The sequence below is a fragment of the Psittacula echo genome (genome assembly GCF_963264785.1).
Source record: "Psittacula echo genome assembly, chromosome: 9".
NCBI classification, from domain to species: domain Eukaryota; kingdom Metazoa; phylum Chordata; class Aves; order Psittaciformes; family Psittacidae; genus Psittacula; species Psittacula echo.
Window position 1 is genome coordinate 1,657,968 of NC_137745.1, and position 16,132 is coordinate 1,674,099.

The following is a 16,132-nucleotide window of genomic DNA, read 5'->3' on the forward strand; positions in this document are numbered from 1 at the left end:
GGCTCGCTCAAAGATAATGCAAATACTCGCGTAGAACGGCTTAAAGCGGCAGAAGGGCGAGTCCTGCGGGCACCTGTGCGTCCGCGGGAACCCTGCGGGTTGGGAAAGGCATGTGTCAATTTAGCTGTCGTGTTGACTTAAGCGAAAGTGCTAAGCCATTCCTAAACCTAAGTCAATACAGACTTAAGCCAAAATTGTTATTAACGAGCCCTAATCTGATTTAAGAGCCTCCGAGCGAGCCGTGTCTACACGAGGGGAGAGGAGGCGCGTTGCCTTGCGGTGCCCGGTCCCTGGAGGGGGGAGTTTCGGGCAAATGCACCCCCGGGAGGAAGGTAGAAGGCGGATTCGGGGCGGCGCGGCCTCCCGGGGGGAGCCAGGCCGCTGTTGTGCCGCCTGGTGATCTACCTCTGCGGGACAACTTCCCAGAGCTGTTCCCAGCGCGGCGGGCGTGGGGTCCCCTTACGGCGGGCGGTGTGGGGTGAAGCTGAGCCCCCTTCCCAGCCCTGCCCCGGGGGTGGTGCCGGGCCCCGCAGCCCCGGTCTCCGAGAGGGTCATACCGGTAGATGATGGTTTTTTTCCCCATCCCAGTGGGGCAGTTGAGCCTTCCACTCCACCCCCCAGTGGGGGCCTTTCTTTTCTTCCCCACCAGCTTTGAGCAGCCCTGTTTCAGATTGGCCTTTTTATGTTTGATATAAAGAATAGTTGTTGGCCAATTCCATCTTTTCATCGCTGCTCTCCAGGCCCGGGTCCAAGCGGCTTGTCAGATGCTCATTAACTCCCCCTTTGGCTCTTTCCAGTGTGTCTCCTAAGCTCATTGTGCCAAGAACTAGCGCTTCTTTCTCTTTACACGGCTCCCTTTCTCTGCTCCATCAGGGAGACAAATTACTTTCCAAAAGGGATCGCCAGGGATGGTTTAATGAGAATTTCTCTAGGGCTGGCCGTGGAAATCAATGTAGTTAACATTCGGTGCACTTAATTGGACTTTTCTCTTCTGCCTCCTTCAAAAAAACTCTGAAGCTATCCTGTTAATCTCTCATTTGTAATCAATTGTGTTGACTAAACAAAAGTCTAGGTCGTCCTTTCTTCCTGTCCCAGACAATCCTTTGTTGCCTCTAAATGCCTCATTCTTGAGTGCTCCTGGTCTTGTAGATGGGTCCGATTTTTGACAGTTCATTATTGCGCTTTTGTCCATTTAATCTCCCTCGCTGTGTTTTGCATGTGCATGCCTTAATGAGCTCCGTTGGCAATTAACATGTTTCTAGCAGCAAACTGGTTGCTCAGACGTTTGGAGAGCGGAGTGCAGGGAAAAGGGCAACGCAGCTGCCTCCAGGTTGTTCGCTTCCCGGTGCCTGGCGGGGCGCACCTGGCTGCTGCCCGGTCCCAGGGACGCACCGGGCCGGGCCGAGCCGAGCCGAGCTAGGCGGGGGGGAGCCCGACGGTGCTGCCTCGTCGCTCTGTACGCGGAGGCACCTCTAACCCACCCCCCCCCGAGGCACCGGCCCTGCTCAATCTGTTGTGTGCCTGGCTGCGGTGCCGAGAGAGGGGTTTCTGTGCGGGTTTTTGTGTTATTATTGAGGCTTGCTGGCAAGAGTGCCGAAGTGTGAGCAGTCGTGGACAGCAGAAACATCTTGTGAGGGAGAAGATAATTGGAGGCTCTGGCGTGTGTGTGTCTGACAGAACCGCCCCTCCCCCGCGATCTGCGGCTTGTGTGTGCCGGGATCCGGGTGAGATCCCAGGGAAGAAGGAGGGGGTGAGGGGGCCGGTGGCGACCGCTTCCCTGTGCGCCCGAGGCCGGGGGACACCGGAGCGACGCCGGCGCGGGACGGGCTGCGCTGCCCACCACCGCCGGGGTGACCCACCGGGCCGGCGCGGCACCCGGGGTGCCCTGAGGATGCCCGCAGCCGTGACGGGGATGCCGCTCCCCCTCTCACAGAGGGCTCTGTAAACAACGCCGCTTTTTATAAAGATGCGAAAGGAACGCGCTTCCCTTAATTCCCTTCCTGGGAGCAGGTTTCGCGCTGCTCCCGCCTGTCAGGAGCTCTGGGGAAGCAGCCTGCGCGCTGTCTGGGGGGACCCGCTTTGGGCGCCCGGCTGGCAGCACAGCCCTGCCCGCCTTAAGCGTCGCTTTCCCCGGCCCTGGCAGCGGGACCGGCTCCGCAGGTGCTCCCGAGCTGCGCACACCCCGTCGCTCGCCGCCTCCGGGACCCTGTCCTACCGTGTGTCCCCCCGCACAGTGTCCATTCAGAGGAGAGGGGTCCCTTCCCGATGCCTCCGGACCGGGGGCTCTCCCGCCCCGTCTGCTGGGGAGAGCCGGGCTCGGCTGGCGGTTCGCAGCCGCGATCCGCCGGTGAGGGGCTGAGATACAGCCCCTTCCCTGCTTGGGGACGGTTCCCTCCCTGAGGCTTCCCAGAGCAGAGACTTACAGCGACGGGGTTCAATTTTTCTTATTTTTTTTTTTTTTTAATATAACCTGAAACTCTCCCCAAATCTTTTACAAATTCCACCACGATCTTTTCCCCTCTGCCAGGACCACGGGCATCCTTTCCCGCTCCTCACCCGACGCAAACCGTCCAAACGCTACTTCTGGTACTTCAAAATGCAAACCACGAGCATCTCTGAACTGGCCCCGCTGCCTCCAGCAGGAGCAAGGGCCCCGGCACCCCCCCCCGGCCCGCCCCGCTCCTCGGGGAGAGCGGAGCATCGCAGCCGATTAATGAATCCCGAAAGCCGGAGCGAGGGGTCGCCTCCCGAGCTGTGCTTGTCCTTGCCTCCCACCGTTTAGCCACTCAATTAAGCGGAGAAGGGTGAACTCCCCTTTACACCGTCCCCAGGCATTTTGGTGCCTCGCTCGTTCCCCTCTTCATTGGCAAGCCCGGCCCGAGCACACGCACACGCACGGCCGGCTCCAGCTCCTTACTCCGCCAGAATAATATTGTTCGTAACGACGTGGCCGGAATAGACACTCGCATATTAAAAGTGAGGGAGGGGTGGAGATGAGAAGGGAATATTTAGTGTTATCCAAGTGCTTGATTATCCATATTCTGATCAAAAAGAGTTTCTGAGGCCTGCTGGGAGTGATTAGATTAATGTAATGCGGTTTGAAGGGTCTGTGTTTTCTCTCTTAATTTGGGTCATTACTCGGAAAGCAAGCGTGAGATCATTTTATCTGCATGCAGGGGAAGAGAGTCATTCAGCAGCGGATTTAACACGCCGTAATGAACCGACCCCGGGAAGCGGCGCTGGGAAACTCCGAACCACCCTTCGCGCAGCCCGCCGGGGGTCCCGCAGCGGCGCTGCCCCGGTCCCGGGGGGCGGCAGCACGAGGAAGCCGCCCGCTGCACTCCCGCCCTCCTTCGGTTTCCTCCACAGCGCTCGGTGGGCCCCGGGGCTGCAGGGCTCGGCTCTCCCCGCCGCCGTCCCGGCTCCCGGAGCTCCCGCAAGCCGCGTATAGCCGGCGGACAGCGCCGTTGAGCCTGGTCCCCCGCTCGGACCGGGGCCGAGGTGGGAAATGAGACACCTGCGAAGGGTCGGTTTATTGTCCCATGATAGATAGATATAGATATATATATATTCCTCACTTATTCGAGCGTACATTTAAAATGGAGATTTACAGACACGGATAAAGAGCGCTGTCCTGGCGGGGGGCGGCCAGCCCGGCCCCTCCTGGCCCGCTCCAGCGGCGCAACGCGCCGTTAAATAAGATTCCTCTTATATACAACTGCGGCTCGGGGTCGCTTGCTACCGGCGGCTGAGCTCGCTGGGGAAAAGAAGAGAAGCAAAGGCTGGTTTGGATAAATAGTGCTGGCCTGGTGGAGCAGGTCCGAGTGGGGCGGCGTGCGGGGCCCTTAGCTCTGCCCGCTGCGCCCAGGGTCCCGCGGCGGAGGAGCGCTGGAGACGCTGTCGTGCAACTTTCGGACGTGCTTTTTTAAATCAAAGTTTCTGCAAAATCCTTTCCCGCAAGTGACGCACGTAAAGGGCTTCTTGTCATTGTGGGTGTGCATGTGGAAAGTCAAGTTATAGATCTGGTGGAAGGCTTTGTTGCAAATGGTGCACTTGTACTGCTTCTCCCCGCTGTGGGTCAGCTTGTGGTTCTTGTAGTTGCCTGCGAGAGAGGAAGAAGGTTGGAAAAAGGGGTTACCGAGGGTGCCCAGGCCGCTCGGTGCACAGGTAAAGCCGGGCAGGACGAAGTGGGGGGCATTAGGAAGGGTCTCCCCCCGCCCGCCTTGTCAAACTCGGTCCCTGTCAGCGCGGAGCAGCGTGCAACTGGCACGGCACAAATGAGAGACAGGGTCAGCCCGGTGACCCGCGGCAAACGGAGGGGCTCTGGATTAGGACCAAGGCCCGGCACCTCTCATTTAAAAAGCATTTAGGGAGAACCATCAGCGGGGCCCAGCTTACAGGGGAAGTAATTGGGAGCGCCGGCTGCTCCGGCCGAGCCGGGCAGGGCTCGCCGCGTCTAATTTCCGCTAACGATGGGCGAGGGCCCCGTCCCATCCCATCCCAGCTCAGCTCACCTTTCTGGTGGAAGCCCTTGCCGCAGAACTCGCAGACGAAAGGCTTATAGCCGGCGTGGATGCGGATGTGGGTGTTGAGCGTGGAGCTCCTGTTGAACGCCTTCCCGCACTGGTTGCACTTGTGGGGTTTCTCCTGCAACCGGGTGGGGGGGGGAAGGAAAGCGAGAGGCCGGTCAGGGGGGGCTGCGGGGGGCGGGGGCCAGCCGCTTCCCCCCGCCTAGCCCCCCACCTACCTGGGTGTGGATGATTTTGTGCCGGCACAGGGTGCTGGCCTGGCGGAAGCCCTTCCCGCAGACCTTGCACACGAACGGCCTGGCCCCCGTGTGCACCGGCATGTGGCGGGTGAGGTTGTAGTGCGCGTTGAATACCTGCGGGGAAGCGCCGGGAAGACGAGGTCAGGCCCGGCCCGGCCGCTCCTGGGGTGTGTTCCCCCCCCCCCCCCGTTGCCGGCGCCCCCCTTACCTTGCCGCAGACCTCGCAGGTAAAGTTTTTGGGCTTCCCCTCCGCCGCGCCGCCGCCGCCCCCCAGCTTGGCGTGGCCCTTGGGGGGGCCGCCGCGCTCCGTCGCCGCCGCATCCTTCATCACCTGGTCGAGGTGTCCCGGCAGCCGCTCCTTATGGGCGAAGGGCGGCGGTGGCGGCAGCTTCTCGGCCGCCAGCCCCGCTAGCTTGGCGTTTTCCAGCAGGAAAAGCTTCTGGTGGGCCGAGAGGCCCCCCGGCGGCGGGGCGCCCAGCAGGCCGGCGGGGAAGAGCTGTCCGTGCAGGATGTCGGCCGGGTGGTACGCGGCGTCCAGGTAATTGAAGTAGTAAAGGGAGCGGGGGGCGGCCGGCACGGCCCCCGCTTGGTGGATGACCTGCGGCTTGATGAGCCGGCCGCTGGGCTGGCCCAGGGCGAGTTCTGCCTTGCAGCACACGCCGCAGTTGGCTTTGCAGAGCCCCGCGCCGCCTCGCAGGCTGCTCTTCCACAGCTCCGAGTAGCTGAGAGTCTTGGAGGGCACCTCGTAGCCCAGCGGCGGGATGGGGATCACGCAGGGCAGGGGTGAGCACAGGCTCAGGGGCTTCTTGACCGGCTCCGACTCCGGCCCTCCGTGCCGCTGCTCGAAGGCTGGCTTGGGTTCCGACGACTTGGCCATGATCCGCTCGATGGAGAAGGCCAGGGTCTTGGAGGGGTTAGCGGCGGCGGCCCTGCCGTCGTGCCGGGGGCAGGAGGAAGGCATGACCGTCTCCAGCGACCCCGGGCTCGCCATGTCGCTCCGCCGTGCGGGAACTTGGTGTGAGCAGCGAGTCGCTCCCGCTCTCGGCTCTGCATTCCAGAAAAGCCAGGGAGACAAATCAATTTAATAAGCACCTTATTCTCCCCCCACACCCCCCCCCCCCACCAGCACCCCCTCCCTATTTACATTCAAATGAACATATCCAAGAACAATGGCACGTAGGGTACCAGATTACTGCTCATTAAGCGGAACACGCTAAAGTAACATGCAAGCTAGACCTTGTTAGTATTTAAAAGAAAAAAAAAACAAGAAAGAAAAAGAAAAGCCTCCCCCAGCCCAATGCCACCCAGCCCAGCCCCACCGATGGCCGCGGCGCAGGGGATGCGGGGGGCAGGGGGCACGGTGAGGGGCGTCGGGGTTCGGCTTGGGACCACTTACCTTTGCCCAGCGCCGGCGAGCCTCATCCAAGCAGCGCAGTGTGGCCACCGTCACATTTTGATAGCAAACATCTTCCTGAGCGTCAGATCACGGTCTCGTACATTTAAAGCTGACATCACATGAAGTCACTTGGAGCAGAATGACATGGGGATGCCACCATGGATCTTCCCCGAGCCGAGGCGCCGGGCTGGAGCGCGGTGGGCTGGGGCAGAGAGAGGAAGAGGAGCTCCCCCCCACCCCTTTCTCTCCACGCACAATTTCCTTCCAGTTTAAGACGCACAAATCGCTCGTGTGCGAGCTGCGTTTTTTCCTCTCTCTCTCCCTTCTTAAAAAGCAACTTGCAAAGCAGAGGAATCGTTTTGCATGTGGCAAATTAGAAGGCAAGTGCGATTCACAAGTTGGGTGGAAAAGAGTGCTCCAGTTCTTGCTGGGGTTAGAAGAGCCACTCCGAGTGAGCGTGAGGATTTTTTTTTTTTTTTCCCTTCTTCTTCTTTTTCTTTCTCTTTTTTTATTTTTTTTTTTCTTTAAGAAGGGGGAGAATGAATTTTTTTTCCCTTCCTAAAGCAACTACCACGCAACCATGCTCGAGTTATTTTGGCAACCCATCTGCAATCAGCTCCGTTGCAACCGAGCTGGAAGATAATTAATAAATTGTCACTTATCTGCGAGCCTCCCCAGCATGTATAAATTAATAGCCAACCCATTAATTAGGACAGTGTATTAATGTTAATTAAACTAAGTTTAATTCCACCCCTCTCAGGGTAGCTGGTGATTAGCCTTAAATAAACGCGGAGGGAGTCGAGTCCGGGGCTGGGTTTTCGCTGCTTTTTTGAAAAATAAATTAATAAATAAATGAAAAATATTTAAAAATAAATTAAAACACGGCCCCGTGCGCTGCGAACCGGAGGTTTGCAAATTGTCACCCCGAAAGGTGCCCGCTTCCCGGGGGGGGGGGGGCAGCCGAGCGGCTCCCCCTTATAGCCCTGGTCGTGCCCCCTCCCCCCCCCATCCTCCCTCTTCCCCAAAATAGGCGACGCTACATTACAGCGCCTGGATGCTGGGGGTCCTTCCCTTCCTCTCTCTAATTAAAACGACTTGATGCGGCAGGGGAGGATTTGCAGAACCCTCAGATGCGAGGACGCGGGCATTGAGAAAGCCCCGTGTCCACCTGGTTTGGGGGGCCCGGCCGCGGCGGCAGCACCCCCCTTGGCCCCCATTAGCCGCCCATCCCTCGCCGGGGCTATTCAGCCGGACCAATTTCCCCCCAGCGATTCAGGGCGCTCAGTTCTCTTTCACTTGTAGCCACTATAGCGCTGCGTGGAACCTGGTTTTGTGTGTTTCTAAAATAAAGGGGAGGATTAGCCGGGGGAGGGGGCGGGGGAGCGAAGGGTTTAGATTGAGCCTGTCCAGAGGTAAAGCAAAGCAATGAAAAGGCCCCTATATCTATCTCTATCTATTTATTATTATTTTTCCCACCCCCCCTTGCACCCCTAAGAAAGTTTGGAGGGATTCGGGGGTTCTGACAAGCCTCCCCTCGCCTCCCCGCCGGGGCAGCTCGCCGGCGGCTGTTTGCAGACAGGCTTTTTCACCTGCGAACCACAGCACGCTCCAGAGACAAACTTCGTAAGCGGCGGCAGCAGCCCCCGGCTGGCGGAGGGGAGCACCCTGCCCCGGGGGCTCCTCGGGAACGTGAGGGGGGACACCCCGCCTCGCTTCCCATCTGGAGCATCAGGAGTTGTTGTCCCCCAGCCCTGCTCGCTGTTATCCTCCCGCTCTCCTCCGATGGGTCCCGCTTTTTAAACGGGGAGAAGGTGAGATGGAAGCGCGGAGGGCCGTATGCACCGGCACAAACCGATGCTTGGACTGCGGCAGAAGCCCCGGGGAGCCGAGCAGAGCCTCTGCCCGGCAGCGAGCAGGGGGCAGGCAGCGGCTGGGCTCCGCTCGCTCCCGGGGCTCGCCGGCTTTAGCAAAGTATTTAATTAGCCTCCACAAACTTCTTTTCCTCGCCTGCAGATTATACTGAGTGGAGGGTTGGGAACTATTTTACACCTTGCCACTCACATGTTAATTAATCTCTATCTAACCCTAATTGCAGTTTATTCAAGCACCGCTCAAACAGCTCACCCACACAATAAACACTGGGGCTGCTTTTATCCATATTACTCCCCGCTCACACGTTGAGTAATTAACTCCAGTACCAACTAATAGTGCAAACAAATATTTTCTGTAAACGAGATGATTTCGGGCAGGATAAAAGAGGGCTGCGGAGCCGGGGCCGGGACCTCGCTGCCAGCTTCCCCTTGCCGGGCTGTTCTCCGGGCCGGGTCTCTCCCTCTTTCCCTTCCCCGGCCGAAGGCACGGCAGCCGCCGGCTCCCCGCTCCTCACCGAGCAGGTCGGCGGGTCCCGCAGGCCTCGGGGCTCCCGGGGGTGAGGAGCGGCGGGGACCCCGTGTAGCAGCCCCGGGGCCGCGGCCCGAAGAAGTCCCCGTGGAGGGTGAGGAGCCGGGGTACCGCGCTCCCTGCGCATCAGCTCTTGGGGATCCCAGCTCAAACCCGAGCTCTGTATTTTAATTGAAGCCGCAGGTTTAGGCGCAGCTGGAGGCTGTCTCTATCAATTCCACTGCTGCTCTTCCGGCAAGCCTATTACAAATGACTGACTTTGGGACAGCTGCCCCAGCCCTGCCGTGCCTAAGCCCCGCTCTGTGCTCTAAGCCCGGCTTTGGGGGGCAGGAGCGGCCGCACGTCGGGCGGGCTGCGGGGTCCCGGCCCAGTGCCGCTCTCTGCCTCTTCCCATGGGGTTTTAATCCTTCACCCGGCGTTTGGCGGGGAGAAATGGTTTGCGGATTTTCTCCCTGGAATGTCGCTCGCCGCAAAGCCTCTCACAACGCAAACGCGATCGTTCCCCAGGTTATTTTTGCGCCGCTGCGTCCCCGATAAACGGCTGCGGTGCCCGCCCGGCCCCGCGAAATAGCCCAGGCGCATCCCAGGGCTCGCTGGGCGCCCGGTCCCGTTAGCTGCGGCCACGCTGCCCCGGCCCCAAACACTCCCCGGCCGCTGACATCGAAAACCAGTGGGGCTTTCCCTTCCGCCCCCCGACAACCAAACCCGCCCGATGAGGGGCTCCCCGGGACTGCCTTCCGCCTGGGCCATGTCCCGGCGGGGAGCGCAGGGGCCCGCAGGCCCGGCTGCCCCGCCGGGGCAGTCGGCACTGAGCATTTATGGTCCGCTGGAAGATAACTTAGGATACTCTTGGTTATTTAACTTGGCAGCTGCTTAAACTCCACAGTGGAAGCTGCCGAAAGTTATTAGCATTATGCTTCGATCTCTCTGAAATGGTGGCTTTGATTTCTAGGCTGCTTTGCTTTTTATATGTGATTTTAAAGTACTTTTAGTATTATTTATTTTCAACAGCAGGAGGTGATGGACGACCGGGTGAGCCACCAGTCCAGGCAATTAGGATGGGGCTGCCTTTTTGAGCCTGGGAAGCAGCTGCTGATGTGGCTTTATAGCTGGTGTGAGGTGCGGCGGAGGGGCCAATGGAGGAGTGCTGGACTGCGGTGGTGGCCAGGCTCGGGCTCCACCGTGCTGAGTTTGGATCTGGCTTAGTGCAGGTCAGCAATTAGTGGCCCTAAAGGGCAACCCAGGAATGGCACCAAGGTGTTTGGGTGGAGTTCAGTTTGCAGTGGTCAGAGGCACTTTTTTGGACAAATCAGTGAGCAACGAATGGGGAAACTGGGATAGCAGTTTGGTGCTGGGGTGAAGACGGGTTTGTTACCCGTTTGACTGCTTCCCTGTACTCCTTTGAAACCATGGTGTTATATAATGGGAGCAGTACCAACACCTCAGCCAACACGGGCAGGGCCCTTGGGGTGGGTGACGTGATCCCCCTCTGCTGCTGTGTCACCCACTGGAGACAGCCATGACTGTATGGGGCAGGAGCAATGCATGGTGAAGCCACCTTGGCACTGGGTCCCTCCAGGCTGTTGTTTTCAGCCCGTTCACTGAGTTGCACACGCATTATAGCATCTATGCGGGCAGATAGTCCTAATTTATATCATTCGGCGTATGAAGCACTACTGAGGAACTAGGGTTTGGAGCACTGCTTGAGTCCCACAGCAAATGTGGTCAGTGGGATTTTGGAAGCACCCTGGCCTAGGGTCCTTGCTTGTCTGTGCTGACTTTGAAGGGCTAACACTGCCGTTTTTAACCTGATTTGAAGAGCAGGTTTCTGACCTGCTCCTAAAGCTGTTTGAAACCCAGCCCCACTGCAGAGCAAGCGGCAGGGCACCGTGGCAGGAGCTGCACAGAGTGCCTCGATGGCAATCAAACTGGCTTATGTAATTCTAAAAATGGCAACTCCTTACTTGCCACATCTCTTTCTGTTCTATGCGGAGAGTCCTGCAGAGCTGCCAAACAGAAGCAATTGAATGAACTCTTTTCCCGGCTCATTCCTCCTTCCGCAGCTCAGAGAAAGTGAGCCAGAGCCTATTCTAGTTTGCCTGTCAACAGGAATGGTAACTAACGGCTCGATCCCAGCCAGGCTTTATGCCCCAAAAACACTGCCTGCCTGTGAGGAGTGGAGAGAGAGACATCATGGGTGAAGTCTAGCTCCTGGTGCGAGACTGGTCTGGCCCAGGAGGCATCAAGGAGTTGGCAGAGTCCGCATCATGCCCAAAGGCAAGCAGGAGACTGTTGAAGGGGTGAGCTGCTGTTCTCCATCCTTCTTGTGGGAAATAGTCGTTCTTTGCGTTGCAGTGATGGAGCGATGCTGCGTTTAATTTCTGAATGCTGCAGCTGAAAGATGTCCCTTCCTAATGTTTGGAAGTGTGGTACTTTTTTGTTTTGAAAGTGTGGGAGCTTTTCAATTTTTCTGGGCTTTTTTGTGTTTTTTTTCCCCTTATTTTCTATTTAGGAGAAAAGGTGGGAGGAAGTAGAGAAGGAGAATATAATGGGGGGATGGCCTTCTTCTCACTTTCCTACTGCAAACGTTTCAGAAAAAGGAGCAAAAAGCAGTGAGAATGAGTAGAAGCCCACTTCAGTTTTGTGTTCCTATTCCTTCCCTTTTTTTGCCTCAAAGAAGGATGGCCAAAAAAAAAAGTGGGACAAACTCCACGTGTTTTGAATTATGCTCCCTTTAATGAGATAGAAAACCATTGCATTTTCAAAATAACTTACTTTTTCAATGGAAAAATACCTCAAATAGAGTAAGAGTCCTTCCAAAGCCAATCTTTCCACTGTCTCTTTTCAACTCACTTCCCACTCTGCGTTGACCAGTCTTTCTGCCTGTGCCACATATTGCGTTGTTTGAGATCCGTATTTGCCTGTGCTTGATCTCTTGTCGCAGATGTCCCCATCCGCTGCAGAGCAGGACTCCATGGGCTGCGAGGTCAGCAGCACATTGCCTCCTTCCCCCAGAGCACGTGGTACCAGGTGGGCTGCAGCATCCCTGTCCCTGGTGGTGGTGGCTAAGTTGAAGAGAACCTGGCAGGGCTCCCAGATTGACTGGTGAACCTGCTGCTGTGCCACTTGGGCACAGGGAAAGTGCTGATTTCACTGCAGAAGACACGAGGTAGAAGAACCACTAAAAATCCCTCCCAACAATCAGAGCCCAAACTAAAAATCCAGACCTTGTTATTGCCAGAAAAAACTTGAACGCACAACCCAAGTATTCCCTGAATGTTCAAGAACACCCACAAATTCTGTAAAAATAGCTGATAATTTATTTATTTGATTTATTTATGAGCCTGGCTTGTGATTTTGGGGTGGTGGTGGGGCTGCAGTTAGTGGTGCTGATGAAAAACTGATTTAGAGACAATCCCAGGCTTTGAGGAGCAGGGCATAGGCTCTTCCTGACGAGACACAGGGGACTGCAGGACCCACTAAGGTGTCTCAGAACTCTTGGGTGAGGAAGACCCCAATGCAGTAATCGTTTATCCCTGGGGAGCTATAGGCTTTTGGCCTCATAGTCTATGGATGAGGCTGGCGTCCCGTGGCCATGGCCAGTATGGCTTATCTTTTCCAGCCTGGGTTGATCAAGAGTAGATCTGTTGTGATTGAGTGTTAGCTGCCCTCATCCTTCCCATCCCTGTTGGGCTGTGCTAATGGGTGATCTCCCAGAACTGATGTACCTGATTATGGGACATATTCTTGTCCCTTATGTGAGAATCTATGGGGTGCTGCCTCTGATGTCCACTGCAGAACCAAACCATCAATCTTTGCTGCTTTCCCTGGCTAGAAAAATCACCCCTTCCCAGTTCCCAGAGTTCACCACCACATTCACTTCAAGCCTTGGAGCTGTTTCTCTCTTCCTTTCTCCCTTCCAGTGCATGCTTCTCCTCTCCAGCTGACAGCCTGGGACAGCCCCCCGAGATCAGCTGCTTGGGGAGCATTCTCTGCTGAAAGCGGTCCTAAACGGTGTGGCCTTTGTTCCCCCCCAGCTGTCGTATCCTCTGGGATCTGCAACAAGTCCTCGTTTTACAGACCCCATCTTGACAGTCCCCAATCTGATCTGACCACCTGGTTTGTTTTTGGATTGAGCACTTGAGTCATAACATTTCTGTTTATTTCAACAACTGTATTCCTTGCATAGGAAATGAGCCAAGATGGTCTAAGGCAGGGAGAGTGAAGCATGTCGTGGTTGTAATTGCTTTTGCTCTCCCCATATACAATTTTACAGTATAATCAAAGTCTTATTTTTGTACTGCTGGACTCTGTTATTGACTTAATCTTCTTAAGTGCTCCTATTATTCCAGTGATTTCATCGTTGCATGTTGATTTTAATCTTTTGATCTCCATATTAGCTACTGCCTGCAACTAATTTGTTGCTCAGTGTTTTTCTTTGTTTTGACCTGCGAGGCATTTTCCTCATGGCACACAACTCTGCTGGCAGATTGCATATAATCTCTGCACTTTTTTTCCTCCCATATTTTGCATAGTTACAACAAATGCAGATTTACAACTTGAAATGGAATATGTAGCTTTTAGAAAGGCTAAGGAAAATATCACTTCAGGTTTTTTAGCTCAAGGAGCCTAAATGGGCTTGGATAAAGGAAATGCCGCCAGACTCAGCTCACCTTTGAGAGGCATCACAGAGGCTTTTTAGTCCAGCAAGTTCGGAATGGGGGGCAACTGCAGTAATTGTAACTTATATTATATGCAGTTAGGGATCAAAGAGGTTCTGAAAGCGTTGCTAGACCCAAGGTGAAGAAGGTTGGGTTTGGTGAGTGGCTGAAAGGACTCCTGTCTGGACTCAGCTTGATGCAGCCATGGCTCTGCTGCATCACACCATGGAGCAAGTTTTTGTGCCAACACTGGTGGTGGTGGCAGTGCAGAGTTGTGAACTTTAAACTGCAAGAGGTTCACATATGGCTCAGCTGTGTTTTGGTTGGCCAATAGATGACTTCTTTTTGCCTCGGTAGTTGATAGTTTAACCTGTGCTGATTTATGAGTCCCTTTGTTTGCTTTAGATTTTCCTTTCAGAGCTTAGAGAAGAGATTTTTGCCTTAGGTTTGCTGTGAGTCTTTTTAAAAGAACACTGACAAAATCAGCCTTGCTTTACTGCATGCCTGTTTATGCTTCTGAACACAAATTGTCTTCTAATATTTTTGACGTTTTGGTCACTAGAGAGGCAGAAAAGCAATTTCTAAGATGCCTATGGGCCAGGAGACATGCATTACAGCAGAGGGGAAAGAATCTGTTAGTTGCTGAAATATAAAACAAATTGGATGAACAGCTGCTGACACTTGTCAGTCAAATAGTTGATAGCATTTTCAGTCTCCATGCCACATGCTTTAAGTAAGTCTGTCAAAAAAAGGATATTTTTGCTGGACTTCCCTGTAAATACGAGAGAAGTTTTGGCCTGATCTATCATTTAAAATTTTGCTGGCAGAAGAATGAAGTTTTCCTCTTTCCCCAAACCTGATTGACATAACTGTACTGGCAGATTCTTCATCTAGGTGCAGTTGTACTGGCAGAAAGTCCTTTGACTGTTGGAGCTCGTTCCATCGCAGCAATGGGTTGGAGGAAAGCTAGCAGCAGACCTTTGCGTTCCTCGGCTGGGTTTGCCAGAGAGCTCCCATCCATCAGTGAGCCCTTCTAGATGCTGCCTGAGGTGTAACCTTTGCTCTGCAGGAGGCTGTCCAAGGTGTAGCCTGTGGCCAGGAGGGCTTTAAACCCGGATTGATGTTTTTCAGACAAAATCAAACCAATTGGATTTAACATTCCTGCAGGATGAACCCAAGGTGGCACTTCCTGCTCGTGGTACCATGGTGCAGCACCCACGTAGAACAGGGTCGGCATGCCAGCACCATGTATCTTGCAGGGTGGAAGGCAGTGGGAATCAGGGTGCAACATGCTCCTTTGCTCAGCTGCAGGCTCTGGAGTGTGAGGTTAAATCCTGCTTTGCAGCGTTGCTCATACATGAGGTCTTCTCCTCGCCCACACTGAAGTATTAACTTGAGGCTCATCAATTTGGGTTCAAACTCCTTAAAAGGAGTAAGCTGGCTAATGCTTCCTTGTTTTCAACGTGTGGTCAAGCCTGACATGTCCTGAGGGTTGTTATGAAGTCTGTAAAGTGCTTTATTGGGGATTGAGGGCATGCGAAAAGCTGTCACAGGCTATAGGGCCATCGCTAATGAGAGAGAAACTCAGACGAGGGTGTCCATCACCGCCGTTTCAGGGAGGCACCTATGTGTGTTAGTGAAGCAGAGCCAAGGAACATCTGAAGGCTGCGCCCACACTCTTTCATTCAAAAAACTGAGCAGGGCTCACTATTTTGAAAGGTGGCAGGTGGAAGTGGGCTGTGTTTTTATCCAATAAATATTTCATGGTGGAAAAAAAAAAAAAGGGAGCCATTTCCAGAGCAGAATCAAGCTGTTTCTCCAGCTTAGCTCTGCCTGGCTGGGAGAAGAGCTACAAATTTGGGTCTCCTGCAGTGCTTTTAGCTACCAGCCTGGTGACCAGCCCAGGTAAGGCTTTCCCAGTACCTCCTTTTGAGCTGTTACCCTTCATATAACTATCTGGGACAGCTGAGGGGGAGGATGAAGAGAGCACATGTGTGTGTCAGTATGTGTATGGGTCTCAAGTGGGTCTCAGCCACTTAGAAAGAAGGGACCAGGTCATGCTTGCAGTTTGTTTCTTGCTTTATGTCTCATGAGACTTGTTTTTTGTCAAGCAAGTCCTGTGAGGGCATCAGGGAGTGAGTGAAGGCTTCAGACATAATGATGTTGAGATATAGATGGGTTTTGTATGCACCCCAGTGAAAGACCTGCAGAGGCACCTGAGCCGGTTTTGCTAGACACATATGTGCGGGGAGCGTCTCATGGCTCTTGGGCACTGGAAGATGGTTTAGTTTAGTGGCTCATTATGTCAGACAGGTTTGTGCAGGCAGGATGCTTTTCCAGCATTCACCCGTGTGGAGAACATTTGTCCTTCTTCCCCGCAGGGGCAACAGGTTCCTTGGCTTGGGGGTGAAGGACATCAGCTCTTCTGCTTCTCTCCAATGGCTGAAACCCAGGATACAGGAGTCATTTTTTGTTTGAATTGGCTGGAGGGAGGGAGTGACTGCAAAACCTCTCAGAAAACTCCCAAACTAACATGCTTGCCATCAAAGAAGCTGCTTTGTAATTTCAGCTAGCAGTCTGCCATGTGGTTGTATGTGCCCTGCAGATTGCCGCTGTGGGCGAAGTTTAACTACAAACAGGCCCTTTGGTGGCAGGTAAGTGTCAGGCAGGGCTGATGACCGTGCTACAATAGGGGCCGAACCAGGGCAAGATCATCAGTTAGATGTCCAGAGACAAATCATAGAGTGCAGATCATGATGGAAACAACTGCAGAGGTGATGGCAGAAATGCCCTTGTACCTGGGGAATAGACAGTGTGGTCCCACCCTGCCCTTGAGGAGCAAATCAGGAAACCATCTTCTTATATTAATAAACTAAAAACACCCATGAGAAAAGAAAATGCCTTTAT

At 54.6% G+C, this 16,132-nt stretch overlaps 1 protein-coding gene across 1 annotated transcript; it reads right to left on the reverse strand.

Annotated features, from left to right (window-relative positions):
• Positions 1-3,845: 3,845 nt before the first annotated feature.
• Positions 3,846-5,759, reverse strand: FEZF2 (FEZ family zinc finger 2; the record flags this gene model as incomplete). The annotated part of the gene is made up of 4 exons (XM_080625444.1): positions 3,846-4,102; positions 4,515-4,647; positions 4,748-4,882; positions 4,977-5,759. 4 exons carry the CDS (start codon positions 5,757-5,759, stop codon positions 3,846-3,848), a joined length of 1,308 nt encoding a protein of 435 aa, XP_080481570.1.
• Between the last annotated feature and the right edge of the window lie 10,373 nt (positions 5,760-16,132).